Genomic DNA, 17939 nt, shown 5'->3' with positions numbered 1-17939 from the left:
AAAACATCGTCCTGCAGCAAACTATCAGCCAAAGATGCTCAAGGGAAGTCTAATCCATGGACTCTGTAATGTATTCAGATAAACTTTGTAAAATTGGCACGAGACGCTTTGAAGAAATGTGAAAACACACTTCTGTGCCATAAAGAAATCAATTAAAAGATATATTACATTTTAAAATAAGAGTGCTATGAATACATACTGCAGCTTTCAGAACCTCCATGACAAACTCACGAATCATGTTCAGAAATAGATGAAAACTCACAGCGCAAGATATCAACCATCAGAAGACAGATCATTTACATAAAATCCTGAATATATAGTAGCATAACGTGTCCAGTTATATTCTGAGAGTCAAGAGTAAGGGTGAAATATTTTTATGATTTATTTAGGTCTATTACATCATATAACTACATTACTGTACTGTATTACATAGAACCTCAAAAATTTTAATAATAAAGTGTATACAAGCCTTTTAAACTAACACTGAAATAGGGCTGCATGATTATGACATAATTGTTGATTATTCACATTGGTATTGTAATTTCTATTATTGTTGATTATTAGATTTTACATTGAAGTTTTGAAATGTTTAATGCATTTCTGTGAAGCAGCTGCATGGTTCTAAACATCCAAAACAAAATAATATAATGTAAATAACTAATAAATATGTGAGTTATGTTGTTTGTAAAAATGTGATGCTTAGCATTCAGGCCTGGATTATTATAAATAAGGTCAGTTGCGTGCCGGCTTTCACAGATTAAATCTGAGGTAATAATGTGCCATATTCATTCATGATAATCAACTTTGCTTTTGGTGTTTGTTATGTGTGTCCTAAATCCAAAATGGATCAAATAAAGATGCACACAAGCTCAGACATTGACATTTATTTTTGTATTGCAAACACTTGAACAATGCAATCCTTCATTACACTGAGTTTGATAACACTTTATAATTCAAAGGAATACCAAATATTAAAAAAATATATATTATTCTGTCATCATTGACTGTTCTGTAGTTCCAAACTTGATTTCTTAAGTGCAACACGATTTGCTTTTATTGCACACAAAACAACAACTAAAAGATTCTTTAAGAAGAAAGATGACCTGAGGTTGAACAAATGACGACAGATTTTTTGTTACTTTCACTGACAGAGTCCATAGTACGAAACAAAAACATGTATCACAGGGATGACAAAATAAGTGTATGAGTGAGGAAGCTGCTACAACAAGGCTTTAACCAAAACACATAAATATGTCATACAGTGCGTATTTGTACAGAGGGCTTTAGACCTTTCCTTTCTCTTCCTTTACGCCGGAAATCTGAATCTCTTCCTGAATGTTGATGGCTGCGCTCGCCTGACAGCAGCTCAGCTGATGCTCCTTCCAGTCCTGAAGAGAGACGGGTACAAAAATAAAATAAGAGGCTCTAACTTGCATGAAATAATGGCAAACGCTCAGTGTGGGCTTACCTTCCGCTGACAGAAGCCAGAACAGTAATGAACTTTATGACACCCCGTGCATTCACTAAAAGCCTCTCGACCGCAGTTCACACATGTGTGCTGAAAAGAAAACATATTAATTTTATTAATACATAATAAAAAAGCTGAAAAATCTGTTTACCGGTACTTGTGCATCTGGCAGACGCTTTTAACAAAAGTGACTTATAGGAGATTAAGATATACTTTTATCAGTATTTCGAACCCACAATTTTGCGTTGCTAACACAAGGTTCTCCCAAATGCCATTGTAGTAATTTTTGTTCTCATAATACATATTTCTGATCTTTAGTTGTATCGAAGTAAACTACTTGAAAGAGGTAAAATACTTGACTATTATGTGATAATTAAAATTTTGGGGCAACCTATTAACTCGTCCTAATAGTTATAATAGTTAACTCGTCAATTAAAAGAAAGCACTTCCCTGCCAATGACGAGTTTTTCCGGCAATCCGTATTTCGCTATAATCAACCAGGTGGCGCTCTTACCCAATTTTTGAAACCCGGAAGTATTCCCCTAGGGCAAACAATTCAAACTCCATGTATGCTTTGATGATCGCTCTGAATCTGATCTCTGACAAAAGTCCTTTAAAAAAATGCACTTATCTCAGCTTTTTGCTCAAAATTTGCTATTTTTAAAGAAACCTACCCATATTTAAAGCCTGGAATACACTGCACGATTTTTGTCCTCTTATAAGATCATTACCTTATCACACTGTGCGACATGTATTGTTTAAACTCGGGTACGAGAGGCATGTAAACTTTACGATGATGAAACGGAAGCTTCGGCGGCAGCGTCACACGTTGCGCAACGTCACCAGCATGCGCTCGTGGTAAACAAATACTGGTCGTAGCAGCAAACACACTGTGCGGTGATCATGCCGAATTTCTGACACTGCCAGAAAACTATCGTAGGCTATCTTTGGACGCAAGACCGGGAAAACGGCCGTCTTTGAACCTCTCTCACTGTACGACATAGGACCACCGATGGAGAAATCGCGACGATAGTTTCACGATGGCAATCTTTCGTCTGGGACGGCCAATTATCGTGCAGTGTATCCCGGCCTTTAGAGGTGATAAAAAGAGAACAAATAAAGGTCGGATGATACATTGTATGTTTATATATTTAAAGAAGAATATTTTCTGGAAGGCATTAAACCTTTGTGAAAATCATAAAAACTGCTGCCGCTGGCTGGCAACTTTTTTAAAAACGCTATTAAGAATTTTACTTTTTTTTGGCTTCTACTAAAATCCATTGATAGGATCACATTAAATATTTTTATTACTTGGGATACATTAAAAATCCCAAAATGTAATACTCATTGTACCCTATGGAGGCCGGTATTGTGAATCGCAGGTCAATGTAAAAGTAAAGTAAAAATACTATGCTATCTATTATAGTTTTACATGTAAGAATGTTTACTCCCCACTCCCACCTTTTTACTTTTCAGATCATCTTTATTTTGATTATCTTTCATTTCTTTATTTTCTGTATAGTTCATCATTTATGTTACTTTACAGTTAAACAGAAGACATTAATGTTGTATTTTTAATGGCACGCAGGTGTCAAGACAAAGTTTATTTAATCAAAGCATTTTTACTGTTTTTAAATTTACATTCATAAAGACAAGCCATGCACATTTATACGTTTTTGTGGCATCTTGCAAAGGTTTTCATTTTCTCAAAATAATTGGACATTTCTATTTGAGTAACTGTGTGTTTTCAACCCTCCTCTGTGTTCAGTTGGACATTCAGATAGTCCTGCTTCAATCTCTCTTTCTTTCACTTAGCTGCCCTTCACATCTAAACCACCTGCCACGTCTGCGCAGCTGGTGGCCGCATGTGACGCTAATGAGTGTTTCCACAGTTCTGCTCTATCACAATATATCTGACAAAACCAACTAAGGCCCTGTTCCAAATGGTACCCTAAAAACTCTGTTCTTCCTACAAGTCCGCACTTTTGTGACGTAACACCGCTTTGACTGTCAGGAGGAAGTCTCCTCCGAAGGCCGTACATATGCAGGCTCAGGAAAAGTGCACATTCAGGACTAGGGCTGTAATGATTAATCGTGCAAATGCGCGTTTTCTCAATCAATGAATTTTAATGAATTAAGGTGAAATCCCGGCACATCCCAAAGCCAGGGGGCGCTCTCGTGCAGAAACTCCCTTTGTGCCACAGAAGAAGTAGCATTACAAACGTTATTCCAGGAAATGTCTACAGGAATATTTATATCGCTGTTCTTCAAATTGTTTCAGGTAATTTCATGATAATAAACAATATTTTGAATTATTTTGTTTAACGAGTGTTGCTTTTTTAAATGCACGTTATAAACGACTCCGACTCATAATGATTTTAGATTGATAAGGACTTCTTACTGACCAAATGCCGTAGTACATTCACAAGTTGCACATGAAACACAGAATCGCAGCCTTGCGATTCAGAATCAATTTCAGGGACACGCAATTAATCGTTACAGTCCTATTGGCACATATCAACCGAAAAGGGGGCACCCATTACCATCATTTTCAAACCTAAAATGACAAATGGGACACCCAAACGGTCTTGCGGACCACAGACACATGCACGCGGCAGCCATTGTGAGTCCACAAGTCAGTGGGATGCAACCTAAATCATCTGACATAAGTCACATGATAGTTTATAGTTCTGGTTCTAAATCCTGATTGGATGAGCTATATTCACAGCGCAAATTATGTTATTTTCGCCACTAGATGACGTTAAACCACAACAACAACGGTGTAGCTTGAAAACGCTGTGAAAGAGTGTGAAGCAAAGAAAGTTGTGGTCTTAAAGGAACAGTTTGTAGGATTGTGTCCAAAACTGGTATTGCAATCACAAAACTTGTGGCTAAAACTGGTACTGCAATCACACAACTGGTGGCCAATACACAACATGACAACATAAACATCAGTTGAGGGCTGCAACTCCACTTTTTAAATGACAATATCCTGGCCAGACCACTGTTGTCAGTGATAAAAGTATTTGAAATGAAAATGATTTCTTAATGTCTAGTGACATATTTTATGATTAATTGATAAAAAATTTCTTACATACTGTTCCTTTAACCTTCACTGTCAATAGAAATCGATCTGACAGGACTCACAAATCATGTTCATGCACTGCAAAAAAATATTTTAAAGAAAAAAATCTTAGTATTTTTGTCTTGTTTTCAGTAAAATTATCTCAAAATTCTTAAATTAAGATGCTTTTTCTTGATGAGCAAAATGACCCAAGAAAATAAGTCTTGTTTTTAGACCAAAAATATCAAATTTAAGTGATTTTGTGCATAAAACAACAAAAAAATTTCTTGAATTTTGAAGTTTAAGAAAAATGTTCATGATTTTTTGCTTATCCCATTGGCAGATTTTTTTTGCTTGTTTTATGCACAAAATCGCTTAAATTTGATATTTTTGGTCTAAAAACTAGACTTATTTTCTTGGGTCGTTTTGCTCCTCCAGAAAAAGCTTCTTAATTTAAGAATTTTTAGATAATTTTACTGAAAACAAGACAAAAATACTAAGAATTCTTTTTCTTGAAAATAATTTTTTTGCAGCGTGTATGATGTAATGAAATAAGGAAAAATTAATGGGCTGTTTAATTATTTTAAAATAATGCATACTTGAGGTGATAATGTGGCCACAATGCAAAGCGAAGTAAGTACACATGTGAACTAAAAATATTAGCACTGCTAGTAGAAAAATTTTACATATTGTGCCGTAGCTGATATACACACCTGCTGTGTCTCACATCATCTGGATTATATATAAACTGCTAACTGACTACAGTTGAGCTAATCAATTATTTCCCAATTGTTTAGTGTGGAAATGTTTTTCCCTAGAGTTCAATTTCTTTTGGAAGAAAATAAATAAATTTTTTCATCCTGAAACCTTTTCTGTTACACTCCACTGGTTGAATGAATCCAGAGCTGGACTCAGCGGTTGGTAGCGCTGTGATATGGCCACTTCTGCCAAATCATAAACTACTGCTGTCGAGGGAGCGATCAGTGTCAACACGTACCGCTTCAACATATTGACAAACTATAGAAAACGAACAGCGGGAAACAATGCAAGCTGAACCTCCAACTGTGCCTGCAAAAAGGATCTCACAATACGGCTCGAGTTCTCCAATATTCACAAAAATATTTTGCCATCTAAACACAAAGAAATCCATCATAGTTGTTCACTTGCCTTGATGATAATTTCAGTGATTTTGTCGTCATCGCTGATTGACAGCTGAGTCTGATAAGCCTGGAGAAAGTAAAGCATGTCAATAAGATGAATCAGTGTTAGCAGACAAGTGGTACTTGGCATCATGCTTTTGGTAGAGATCATAACACAAATCCTTTATTCATTTACATCTTCCCATAGGTGTACTTATTCGCTAAGTGTAGTGTTTCTTGCACCAAATCAATATTTTTGACCCTTAGATTAAAGTAAATACATCCACAGTAATCCGGATAAATTTGAAAAAAAAAATCTCAAGGGCCAATTACACTACAGACGTAATGATTACTTCAATATAGTTTTAAAAATAGTTTTATATTAAAAAGAATATCAATAAAGATCTAATAAATTATTTAATAAATGACTTTAGTAACAACCAATCAAATCTATTTAAATTTAAAGTGCTCACGTATTTAAAATGGCAGATGACACTGTGAAGACGCTCTTTGCCGAGGTCCCTAACAAAAAATTACGTCACTGTTACTCTGTTGCAGTGAAATTAAGTACGGAAAGTTTAATTCTACTACGCCAATAAATAAGATGTTAAATTACACAAACTATATTTACTATTTACAGGTACACAAACATAGCAAGATTAGGACAACAGCTGGTTATATTTACACATTTATTAACGTGTACACTGCAAAAAATGATTTTCAAAAAAAAATCTCTTAGTATTTTTGTCTTGTTTTCAGTAAAAATAAAATTTAAATTAAATTAAATTAAATTATAATGCTTTTTCTTTATGAGCAAAACAACCCAAGAAAATAAGTCTAGTTTTTAGACCAAAAATATCAAATGTAAGTGATTTTGTGCATAAAACAAGCAAACAAATCTGCCAATGGGGTAAGAAAATTTTTCTAGATTTTTTTTATTTTAGTGTTTAAGAAAAATGTTCAAGATTTTTTGCTTACCCCATTGGCAGATTTTTTTGCTTGTTTTATGCACAGAATCACTTAAATTTGATATTTTTGGTCTAAAAATAGACTTATTTTCTTGGGTCATTTTGCTCATCAAGAGAAAACATCTTAATTTAAGAATATTTAGATATTTTTACTGAAAACAAGACAAAAATACTAAGAATTTTTTTCTTGAAAATCATTTTTTGTAGTGTAAGCAATTGCCTTTATTTTTTTTTTTAGGAAATCTACGATATTAGTTAATGCAATTTAAAGTAAATGATTTGCATGAGTACTGCGACGCGTGAGTGAATAAACAAAGTTATCGTTATCATCTGTGGCCGGTTGCATAAACATAGCCGTGACGTTAAGACTGCGTCTTAACAATGAGTCTGACTAACTAGCAATTAGTTAGGGCTAATCAGTCTTATTATTTGTATTTAAATTAAACCAATCTACCTTTCTATGTAACATACTTAAAACAGGTATGATCAGTATGAAATTTGTGACTAACTTTTAAGACTAGTCTTAAAGGTTTATGCAACCGGCCACTGGTGGTGTGAATGCTAATACAGTTATAGTTAAAGTTATGATTATTGTTAAAGTGTAAACGGGTCTTACGGTACATTCACACGGGGCATAAGTGTAAACGTTTTTCATTTACTTTTAATGGGTGACGTAATGCGTTGCCGAACTGAATTGTTGATCCGTCAACATCGCGTCACTACCGTTGCTTGCAGCAGAAGTTAAACATTTCTCAACTTTTCAAGCGCCAACCCGTGCGTCAGCCAATCAGATCGCCTCATGCAAATAACCTTGTGCGAGCCAGCCAATAATGTTTATGCAAGACCGGAGCTTGTGTTGCGCCACACGCGCTTCAGACAAGCCTTCCGTCAAGTGCTAACGCTTTTGCTCCGTGTGAATGGACTGTTTGATTTTAAAGCTTTAATCCGTTTTGTGCAGCATAAATAGATACTTTTCAAAGACGAGAAAAACATTTGTAGTATGGACAGAGAAAGGAGAGATAGTTAAAACAATAGGTGTGTTCGAGTTCATGCTGTGCAGACCAATCGTCGAGGTTTGCCGCTTGCAGTCAAGGGAGGAGTTGAAGATGGAGCCGTCAAGTCGGACACCTGTTGCTTGCTGTAGTGACGTGTTTACGGTTTCTTTTATAGCAAATGAAGTGGACTAGATGGTGAGTTTGTAAAAAGCACACCTCTTTATAAAAAGTTGCAACTATTTTACTTGCCGTTTAAACTGTATTTCTAAAAATAACAGGAAACATAAGCCTACACTGCAAAAAATGACTTTCTTACTTAGTATTTTTGCCTTTTTTTTCAGTAGAAATATCTAAATATTCTTAAATTAAGATGCTTTCTCTTGATGAGCAAAATGACCTAAGAAAATAATTTAAATTTTTAGACAAAAAATATACAATTTAGTGAATTGGTGCTTAAAACGAGCAAAAATATCTGCCAATGTGGTGAGAAAATTTTTATTTTTATTTTTTCTTGCTCGTTTTTAAGCACAAATTTACCGAGCCTCTAAGGCAGTGCTTCTCAAATAGTGGTGCGGGACCCCCAGGGGGGGCTCGAAGCGACACCAGGGGGGGCGCGCGAGACCCTGGGGAAAAATACTTTTTCAGGAAGTGACTTAAATCACTTAAAGACATTACACCCCAATCACGCTGATAAGCCGCTTCAGTTTTTATTATTATTTATTGATTATATTTAATTTAATTTTTCAGTATCAAATGGTCAAAAAATATTATACTTTAAATAAGGATTGATTTTTTTCTGGCAAATTGATGCATTTTAAGTCTTTTCTGTTACAGACTAAAAAACAATGTTAATAAAGTTATTCTTTGCTGTAAGTTGATCAATATTTCTTTATTTGTGTTTTCTTTAATGTTAATAAGGATACAATGTTTTGCAGATGTGTCATTTTATAGATAAATTATACTATTTACAGTCGCGGCGGAGAGTTGGGGGGCGCGAAATGTTTACTTCTTCCTAGGGGGGGCATGACAGAAAATAATTGAGAAGCACTGCCCTAAGGTGACATTGGAGTAAAAAAATTCTAAAGTTTAGTGTCATGTGCTCACGTAAAACTTTCGTGCGCGCACGTGAAACTATCGCATGCACACGTAAGACTTTCATGTGCGCACACAAAACTTTTGCTTTCACGTGCACGCGCGAAAGTTTCACATGCCCGCGCGATAGTTTAATGTGCGTACGTGAATCTAAACACGTTAAGTTTCACGTGCGCACGCGATAGTTTCACATGCGCACGCGAAACTGAACTTTATTTAATTTTTTCTCCATGTCCCCTTAGGGGCTCCGTACAAATTCACTCAAATTCACTCATCAAGAAAATAAATCTTGATTTAAAAACTTTTAGATATTTTTACAAAAAAAATAGTAAGTAAGAAAATCATTTTTTTGCAGTGTAGATTATTAAAATACCAATAGAGTTTATTTTATTACATGACACAATATAACATAATCAGGTATATTAACGAGTTGCCTTTAACGCCAGCTCAAATCGGACAAGATGTGTCTAACCGACATGCACGGCTTCAAGTCAGCCGTCGATCGGTCTACCCAGTCGGTCTAAAAGTCGAACACACCTAATGCTTTTAGTCATGTGATGGAGTCAGGTGATCCATTCAATACCAAACCCAATAGCACATAAACTGAGTAATAAATGCAGTGAAATTACTTCTTTCTGGGCACCGTTGGTTTTCTCTGGACTGATGATGTCGTGCGATCCACCTTGACTAGCTTGTTTAGCTTGTGCGATCAGGACTTTAAGTTGCTCGACGTTATTAAGCAGCGTTTCGGCCATCTCCTCCAGGTAAAGCCACGTACGCTGCTCACCTGTCTCTAATCCGTTCGCCAGCGCCCCTTGTGGTGGGGGTTTAGACTGCACCACTGCCTGCTGGGGGACCACGGCCAGTGCGGGGAGAGTAGTCAACACTAAAAAGAGAAAAAATGGATGCACAAATGTTGAATTGTATTTATGTCTACAATGTAAACAGCATCTCCATAAATTAAACACAATGAGCAATGTAACCTTCGAGCAATAACGTTTTTCTCTGGGACGGATGATTCGGTTGACCTTGACTAGACTAGTCATGTCTAGTTGTGGACTGGTCTCTTTTTAACCCTGACCCACATTTCATTTGACCCTGGTTGTTGTTCTAAAAGAAGCAGGTTTCAAATGTGGACACAACCTAACCCACCCAATTACGAAAGACAGAAGAGGACATCTGTGTGTGGTTTCACAATGTCAACAAAAGAGTGTAATGAGATTTATATGGACAGCATAGCTCAGATCATTTAAATTTCAGAGAATTTTAAACATCTGACTTTTTTATTATCTTTACAAATCTGAGCACAATTTTATTATTAGTTTATACAGCGTTATTGAGATATCTTCTGTAACTCGGAAGGATGCTGGTGGGGTAAAGAGATGAAAATTATTGAATTTTGCACAAAGATAACTTGTGCTACTTTATTCCAATGCACATTTAGAATCGCAAATGAAATGGCAAAAAACGTTGACAAATTTAGCATTCAATATTAATATTAAAAGTGCATTAAAGGGACACTGCACTTTTTTTGAAAATATGCTCATTTTCCAGCTTCCCTAGAGTTAAACATTTGATTTTTACCGTTATGGAAATCCATTCAGCCGATCTACGGGTCTGGCGCTAGCACTTTCAGCATAGCTTAGCATAATCCATTTAATCTGATTAGACCATTAGCATCACGCTAAAAAATAACCAAATTAAACGTTGCGATTTTCTAGGCAGATATGGCCAATAATATTACGCAGCGTCCGAAAATAGTTCCCTTGGTTACTTTCAATAGCAGGGGACTATTTTCAGGCGCTGCGTAATATCATTCCGCCTCCTGCAGCCATGTTACAGCAGCAAAGTCCTTGATTATTACGCCAGAATAAGAGTATAGTCCTAGCCTTATCTGCCTAGAAAATCATAACTTTTAATTTTCTGTCTGTTCTAGTACACAATGTAACTACAGAATAGTCAAGTTTTAAATAGGAAACATATCGAAACTCTTTGGTTATTTTTTAGCGCGATGCTAATGGACTAATCAGATTCAATGGATTATGCTAAGCTATGCTAAAAGTGGTAGCGCCAGACTCGGAGATTGGATTGAATGGATTCCAAAACGGTAAAAATTAAAATGTTTAACTTTGGGGGAGCTGGAAAATGAGCTTATTTTAAAACAAAAAAAGTGGAGTGTCCTTTTAACTCTGGCTGACACATTTTGACAGATAAACTGATACCTAGAAGCACCTAAATACAATATTCATGGGTTTGAGGATATGCAGAATCTGATCAAATAAAGTTTCCTCGGCTTACTTGCACACATAAGTGCGGTACTGGTTTTGACTGTCCAAGGATGACCCATATCTAGACATTCCTGTCTATTGTACAATTGTGCCATTTAACAAAAGTCACCCCATCCGGACAGGTTACAATCCGTAAAATAACTCATTATTTGAGACACATGCTGGGCTCAGACAGATTCAGGCTCCATCTGACACAAAGACCTTGAAAAATAACAGTGCCATTGTTTTCAGCCAAAAGCGAGTCAGAAAGGGGTCAATCCCGGGCTTCGGGAGGGGGGAGAGAGTTTCGACCTCGGTCGACACGACCACACCGCATGCAAACCATTCGCCATCTGATGCAATCCGCACACAAAAATGGCAAAGCTCCAATATGATTGGCTGGCTTTACGTAATTTCTGTGGGTCAGGTTGTGAAACAGTATTATGCATGAAATGAACCTTAGCTTTGTGTATCGTATGAATATTGGCAGCCTGCCTACTACTTACCAGTTGTGTTGGTGAAAACGTCAGCAGGCGCCGGGCTGTCGGAAATGATAGCTGTCGTTTCACCTGAAGCCGTTCGGTCAAACGTCAGCGTGCCTGATGTGGTGATCTGTCCGGATGGACTCACTGTAACTGAGATCCGACAGACAACCGTGAACATTAATTAATTTCCTAAAACGGTCTGAAGAGCTTTTTCGCTTTTGATTACACGCTTCTCAGGCAAAGATACCAGAAAGCATGCTGGTAAAATACTTAGTCATAACCAGGAATGTATAAAAATATGCAGATTTTGATATTTAAAAGTCATGCTTAGATTAAAAGGAACAAAACAGGTGGTGGTGAAATCTGTTTACACCTGATATTAACATCAATCTTAGATGATCTGATCACAGGTGGATCTGAAGTCTGATCGCTAAATACAGGTGTCTAAATAATCACTCAAAACACTTGTTTGGTAAACAATGCCACCAGATTGCAGTGTAAATGCTAAATGCAGTGTTGCCAAATCCACGTTTTTCCCACATTTGGGCGGTTGAAGGATTTTGTTCATCTGCTGTCCGTCTTAAAGGGATAGTTCACCCAAAATCCTTAAAAGATAATTCCGGTATTTAACACTTTGAGTCTCATTTCTGGTTTGTTTTGGATGAACTACAGTGTAGCGAAATACAGTTTCTGTCGTGTTTTATTTGGCATTTTGTAAAATTCCATTGACTTCTCTTGGAAGACTCATTGCTCGCTGATATATCACTCCGCCACCGGGAAACGGAAAAGGGTTTGTTTACATGTGGTTGTAGTTTTTTCGATCGGTTTCTCTCAGAAGAAATTTTTCCCATATTTGATGGCTCAGTGACAAGCCTTAGGTTTGAAGTTGAGCTCGATAGTGACCGTCTATACACTAGACACCAAGTTCCGTTCAGCGTGCTTGTACGGTAAAGTGGTTGTCGCCATCAAGTGGTCGGGAGTGTGCTAATGCTTCAGACTCAAATATAGAGCGGAAGTATATACGCGGTTGTGAGGTATCAGAAAAAATAGTTCCACTATAGCAAATAACACGGATTGAAATCATACATTGCGCCAATATATTTGTTTTTAATCATCAACAAACACCACAAACCACTCGGTAAGTAGCACAGTTTTGAAAATGACGTTAAGTGTTGTTTTAATGACATATTTGTGCATGGTCATTGACTTCCATTCTGAAGCAGTCAAGAGACGCTTCTAAATGAGTCAAAAAGTCAAGACACGACCCATTGTCAAAATTTCAGTGTCCATCACTGTAGTTCATCCAAAACAAACCAGAAATGAGACTCAAAGTGTTAAATACCGGAATTATCCTTTAATGACTTTATTCAGCATTGTCTTCTCTTCCGTGTCTGTTGTGAAGCGCATGCACGAGACTAAAGTCACGTGATTGCAGTGATGCGTACAACGTGGCTGACGTGTTATCTGGTGCGCCCCAGCCGTTTTTTTGTTTGTTTAGTTTTTTTGTGCGCCTGCAACCAAAAATTTTGAAGAAAAATGTATTTTTGATGCTTCAACACATTTTAACTGACCCACTGATGTCACATGGACTACTTTAATGATGTTTTTATTACCTTTCTGGACATGGATAGATTTTCAATGGAGGGTCAACAAGCAGACTAAATCTAAAACATCTTAAACTTTGTTCCGAAGATGAGCGGAAGTCTTAAGAAACTGGATTGACATGAGAGTGAGTCAATAATTACATTATTTTCATTTTTGGGTGAACTATCCCTTTAAGGCACGACGGTCTTATTTATAAAAACAGACTATACATATATTACTTATATACATTCGTTTTTAAGAAATAATTGTGTGCAATGCATAAAAGTGAATGTAAAACATTTATTTTAGGTATGGGAGTGGCATATTTTTGAGTCTTGGCGTTTGCCCTAAGGTCATTAGATTATTTTAGCGGGTTTTGTTACACAGACCTGGCAACCCTGGTTAAATGTGTCCTCATGCGTTCACAGGAGAAGCATTGCAATATGTGACCCTGGACCACACAAAAAGTCATACATTTATTGAAACTGTTAGGATAGGATAATATTTGGTCGAGATACAACTGTTTGAAAAATTGAAATCTCAGGGTGCCGAAAAATCTAAATATTGAGAAAATCACCTTTAAGTCCAAATGAAGTCCTTTGCAACACCTATTACTAATGATAAATTCATTTTCGTTATATTTACGATAGGAAATTTACATAATATCTTCATAGAACATGATCTTTACTTAATACCCTAATGATTGTTGGCATTAATTTTGACCCATACAATGTATTTTTGGCTATTGCTACAAATGAAGAGTTTGGTTCCAAAACGCAATAAATCCATTTTGACTAATTTTGGTAAAAAAAAAAATTCTATACCAAAAAAGTGACAGATTAAATAACTATTTTCTGTTACAAACTTTCACATAGCATCTTTATTCATAGTAAGAACACTGTCATTGCTGCTTTCATCATTGGGACGTTGTCGCTGAAATTTTTTGACAGCAATCAGCTGTAAAATGCTTTGGTCCTGTTCGATTTTCGTTGGCTTCGAGTAAAATAATAAAAAGATCCCCTGGGGTCAATGTGTTAGCATGACAGAAGCTTTATGCTGTCGGGAGAACAAGCAACAGCCATCATTTTCCCTTCGCCGGAGTGCCTCTCCCGTAAACTATTTGATTTTGATGGCTTACATTTCTTCCCCGTCATGGAAAACCACCACAGGTTTAGCAATACCATAAAGTATTATTTTGTTTTTGTTTGTTTGTTGATCACGAAGTACAAAGTAGATGAGGAAAACTAGAATTCTGTGTGTATTCAATGCGCCGCCATTATCATTTACAATGCGTGGAATGGTGCGCTGTGATTGGTTGAGCGCATTTATTGCATTCTGCAAAGAAGGAGGACCGGCGTTCATCGCATTTTGGGAAAAATGGAGAAAAGATGACAGAATAACAGCGGATATCGGATTTTGCGTAAAATGCAGAATTTACTTTTTAATACTGATTTTTTTAAATGCCGTTTATCACGTTTTGAAACCAAACTCTTCAAATATACCCATGCAATTTACGACTGGTTAACGACTGATCACATATGGCGTTAAAGGTTCCTTACATGTTGCTCCTGGAGTCAGGGTGATGTTCTTTGGTGTCTGAATGTCTCTCTTCTCAGGAGAAGTTGACCGTTCATTGTCTTTCTTTCTTCTTTTGTAAGGGACAAACAGTCTGACGGGACCCGTCTATAAGGACAGATTTGGTTACTAACACTGTTTGACATGATAACTATTGTACAAGACATTACAAATACTAACATTATCTCCTGGGAAAGGTCCATCCTTGGGAGACTGGAGAAAAAATAAAGATCCGAATATTTTTATTAGAAATGTTTCTGAAATTAAAGTTAGTGTTATAACCGTACTTATGATTTATGAGATTATGTTAGAGCGTCACTCACTGTGGACAGATCATCGCAGCAGGCTGCACATGTGCAAGACGCCGCATGCGGGTTCAAAATGCGCTCCTGTAACACAAACACACACATACAATTACTGAACTTGTCTCTGGGGATTTTTTAGACAGAGGTATAGCTCTGTTTGTGTGCGTGCATATGTTGTGATGCCCATCCAACCTGAATAAGACACTGCAGAGGTCGCCCAGCGTAGCGGATGCTCCTCTTCCAGTCTTTGCTGCTCGCTCTACCCGACATGCCCTCAAACTCTGTCGGCGTAAACCAGTTGTTGTTGTGTTTGATACACCGCCCTTTGCCACCTGGGGTAGAAGTTAAAGATCATTTATTTTTTGACTTCCAGATGAACGTGCATTTGAGAGAGGTTATAAAAATGGCTACAAAATAATCTCTGGGTTTTGCAAACTGTGGGCGCCCTCTTGTGTCCAGTGTGTACCTGAGCCCAGCCTGTTTTTGTACAGAATCCCACTTGTGTTCCTGCAACGTACGGGAAGCTCATTGTCATATACTGATGGATCCCAGTTGTATTTCGAGATGTCCTTATCATGTCCAGATGTCAGAGGGGTGTTCGGGGTCTGAGGACCTGAGAGAAACAGCCAAAGACATTTGAATTATTTTAATAAAACAAATGATGTATTACAGAAACTTGCACTCCCTAATCTTTTTCAATCCCTAAGATACTTCTAAAATTAGAAAAATGTACACACTTAAAGAATAATAAAAACAAACAAAATACAATAAATATTATCAACTACAGGATGTTTTGCAATAAATTTGTGTGATGTGTGACTGCAGACTTTTAAACAAATGCTTTTGCACCCTGTCTTAAAGGGGACATTTCACAAGACTATATTTAAGATGTCAAATAAATCTTAGGTGTCCCCAGCGTACATATGTGAAGTTTTAGCTCAAAATACCATATAGATAATTTATTATTGCCACTTTGTAGGTGTGAGCAAAAATTTGTCGTTTTGGGGTGTCCTTTTAAATGCAAATGAGCATTAAATAGCAGTGCCGTGGTTGGATAGTGCAGATTAAGGGGTGCTATTATCCCCTTCTGACATCACAAGGGGGGCCAAATTTCAATGACATATTTTTTTTCACATGCTTGCATTGAATGGTTTACCAAACTAAGTTACTGAGTTGATCTTTTACACGTTTTCTGGGTTGATACAAGCACTAGGGACCCAATTATAGCACTTAAACATGGAAAAAGTCAGATTGTAATGATATGCATAGATATGTATAAAGGCTAGATGTCTCGCCCGTGATGCTGGCCAATTGAGTGGAACGTCCGCATTTGGCGGCCATCTTACCACAGGCAGCTCGCTCACTCGTAGCATTGAGTTTTAATGGTGCAGGTATACTTTTAAACCGATTTTCAAATGGTTTGGTTTGTTATAAATGTCAAAGATGTACCTATGACACTGCATACTTATACAAAAAAATTCATGAAACATGTTAAAGCATCCAGAATTATAGCCACGCTTATAACGGTTGTAAGAAACCAAACCAAAATTGGTGGAAAATTGAGCAAATTATGGTCATTTAAAAGTACCTGCACCGCTTAAAACTCAATGCTACGAGTGAGCGAGCTGCCTGTGGTAAGATGGCCGCCAGGTGATGACATTAGAGACTCCGCCATCACACATCTAGCCTTTATACATATCTATGATGATATGTCCCCTTTAAAGAACACTGACTCTAGATCAGCTCTTTTGAAACAACCTAACCCTACAGCCTGCGATACACACACCAGGTGTCATTGGTGTTGTGGTACCCTTCAGCCCTGTGGTGTCCATGATGCTTCCATCCGTGTGAACCACGATCAGCGTGGCCTTCTGGGTACTGAGACTGTCTCCGATCTGAAGCGTGGTTCGGCCTGTCTGCGTGAAGCAGAAAACATGTCTGTCATTATTATCCAAAATCAGATAAGACCTTAGAATAGCTAATCGCACCTGTGGGAGGATACAGGTGCATCAGATGTGTTTTATACCAGCACATGTTCAGGGATGGAGGCTGCAGTTGCGACTGTGGATGTAAATACAGTGTCCTCTGTGCCTTGAACATCTCTAACAGTGACTGCTGTGACCTCTGTAAACACAGATGTTTCAAACTTTATTCAGAATATTATATTTTATATTGTGTAATATTATCCAAGGTGCCATTTTATCAGTATCAGTATTTATTATTTATTTATTAATCAAAAATAGTAGATGGGTGGGTGAGTATAGGGAGATGAATATAATTTATACCATGTTTTTTTGTTAGAGTAGGCTACTAGAAATGTCTGAGTTTTTATAATTAAGGCACTAGCATTTACGTTATAAAGAAAAGCAATAGTAAGTTATTAAAATGAATGATGTGTTGAATAATAAGTAAATGCTGAAACATTCCGTACTGGTTGCCATGTTTATCTATAATCCACAAACACAAAACCAGCCGGTGCGCATACACTGACCAGCAAACGCGGTTTCGGGATCGTCCGGGTTCGGCAGTGATTCGGCTATGTCGATGTCTGCCGCTTCTTCCATCACAGTCATCGTGGCAACTTCGGGCTCCGATTCGGTATCCGAAACTACAACCGCAGACGCGCGCTCCGACGCGTCGCCCAGCTCGAGCGCTTTCGACGCCGTTTCAGTCGAGTCCATTTCAAAACACGAATCAAGCCGAAATTATCCGAAGGATTTTCGGGCCAAGTTGCACGTCTCTCGTGCTCTGTAAATGCGCACGTATGCAATAATCGTTTAAGCGACTTCCACGGAAAAAATTTGTTATATTGCAACGTTTATACGTCAAAGTACATTACAAAAGAAAATGGTAGCAAGATAATGGCCTCTCGGTGCCTTTACTACTGAGGACGGAGATCAACACAGGAAGGAGACCAGGCGGAAATTACCGAACGAAAGCGGAAATTACCGAAAGAAAACGACGTAACACGAAATGACGCTCGTCAACGCTAAAAAA

General features: G+C 37.3%; 1 protein-coding gene across 2 annotated transcripts; it reads right to left on the bottom strand.

Moving 5' to 3' along the window:
- Positions 1-868: 868 nt before the first annotated feature.
- LOC129434296 (deformed epidermal autoregulatory factor 1 homolog) lies at positions 869-17863 on the bottom strand. 2 transcript variants are annotated; one of them, XM_055193233.2, is made up of 13 exons: positions 17434-17863; positions 16969-17066; positions 16729-16858; positions 15409-15555; positions 15135-15274; positions 14961-15026; positions 14818-14850; positions 14622-14745; positions 11500-11628; positions 9356-9612; positions 5700-5759; positions 1469-1558; positions 869-1388 (listed from the first exon to the last, which is right to left on the bottom strand). In XM_055193233.2, the coding sequence occupies exons 1-13, from the start codon at positions 17621-17623 to the stop codon at positions 1284-1286; spliced, it is 1569 nt and encodes a 522-aa protein (XP_055049208.2). In that variant the 5' UTR covers positions 17624-17863; the 3' UTR covers positions 869-1283. The 2 variants fall into 2 exon arrangements, with proteins under 2 accessions (XP_055049208.2, XP_055049209.2); XM_055193234.2 differs by having other exon boundaries at positions 16753-16858; positions 17434-17861.
- Positions 17864-17939: the final 76 nt, after the last annotated feature.

Source organism: Misgurnus anguillicaudatus, unplaced genomic scaffold (genome assembly GCF_027580225.2).
Source record: "Misgurnus anguillicaudatus unplaced genomic scaffold, ASM2758022v2 HiC_scaffold_27, whole genome shotgun sequence".
Taxonomy (NCBI): domain Eukaryota; kingdom Metazoa; phylum Chordata; class Actinopteri; order Cypriniformes; family Cobitidae; genus Misgurnus; species Misgurnus anguillicaudatus.
This window is presented reverse-complemented; position numbering and strand designations above follow the sequence as displayed.

Bases quoted from the DNA above. Each gene is read 5' to 3' on its own strand.
- LOC129434296 (XM_055193233.2), bottom strand. From the start codon at position 17,623: ATGGACTCGACTGAAACGGCGTCGAAAGCGCTCGAGCTGGGCGACGCG. The intron at 15,275-15,408 runs GTACACACTGGA...CTTCTACCCCAG, and splicing joins CAAAAACAGGCTGGGCTCAG to GTGGCAAAGGGCGGTGTATC. The intron at 14,851-14,960 runs GTGAGTGACGCT...TTTTTTCTCCAG, and splicing joins GCTGCGATGATCTGTCCACA to TCTCCCAAGGATGGACCTTT.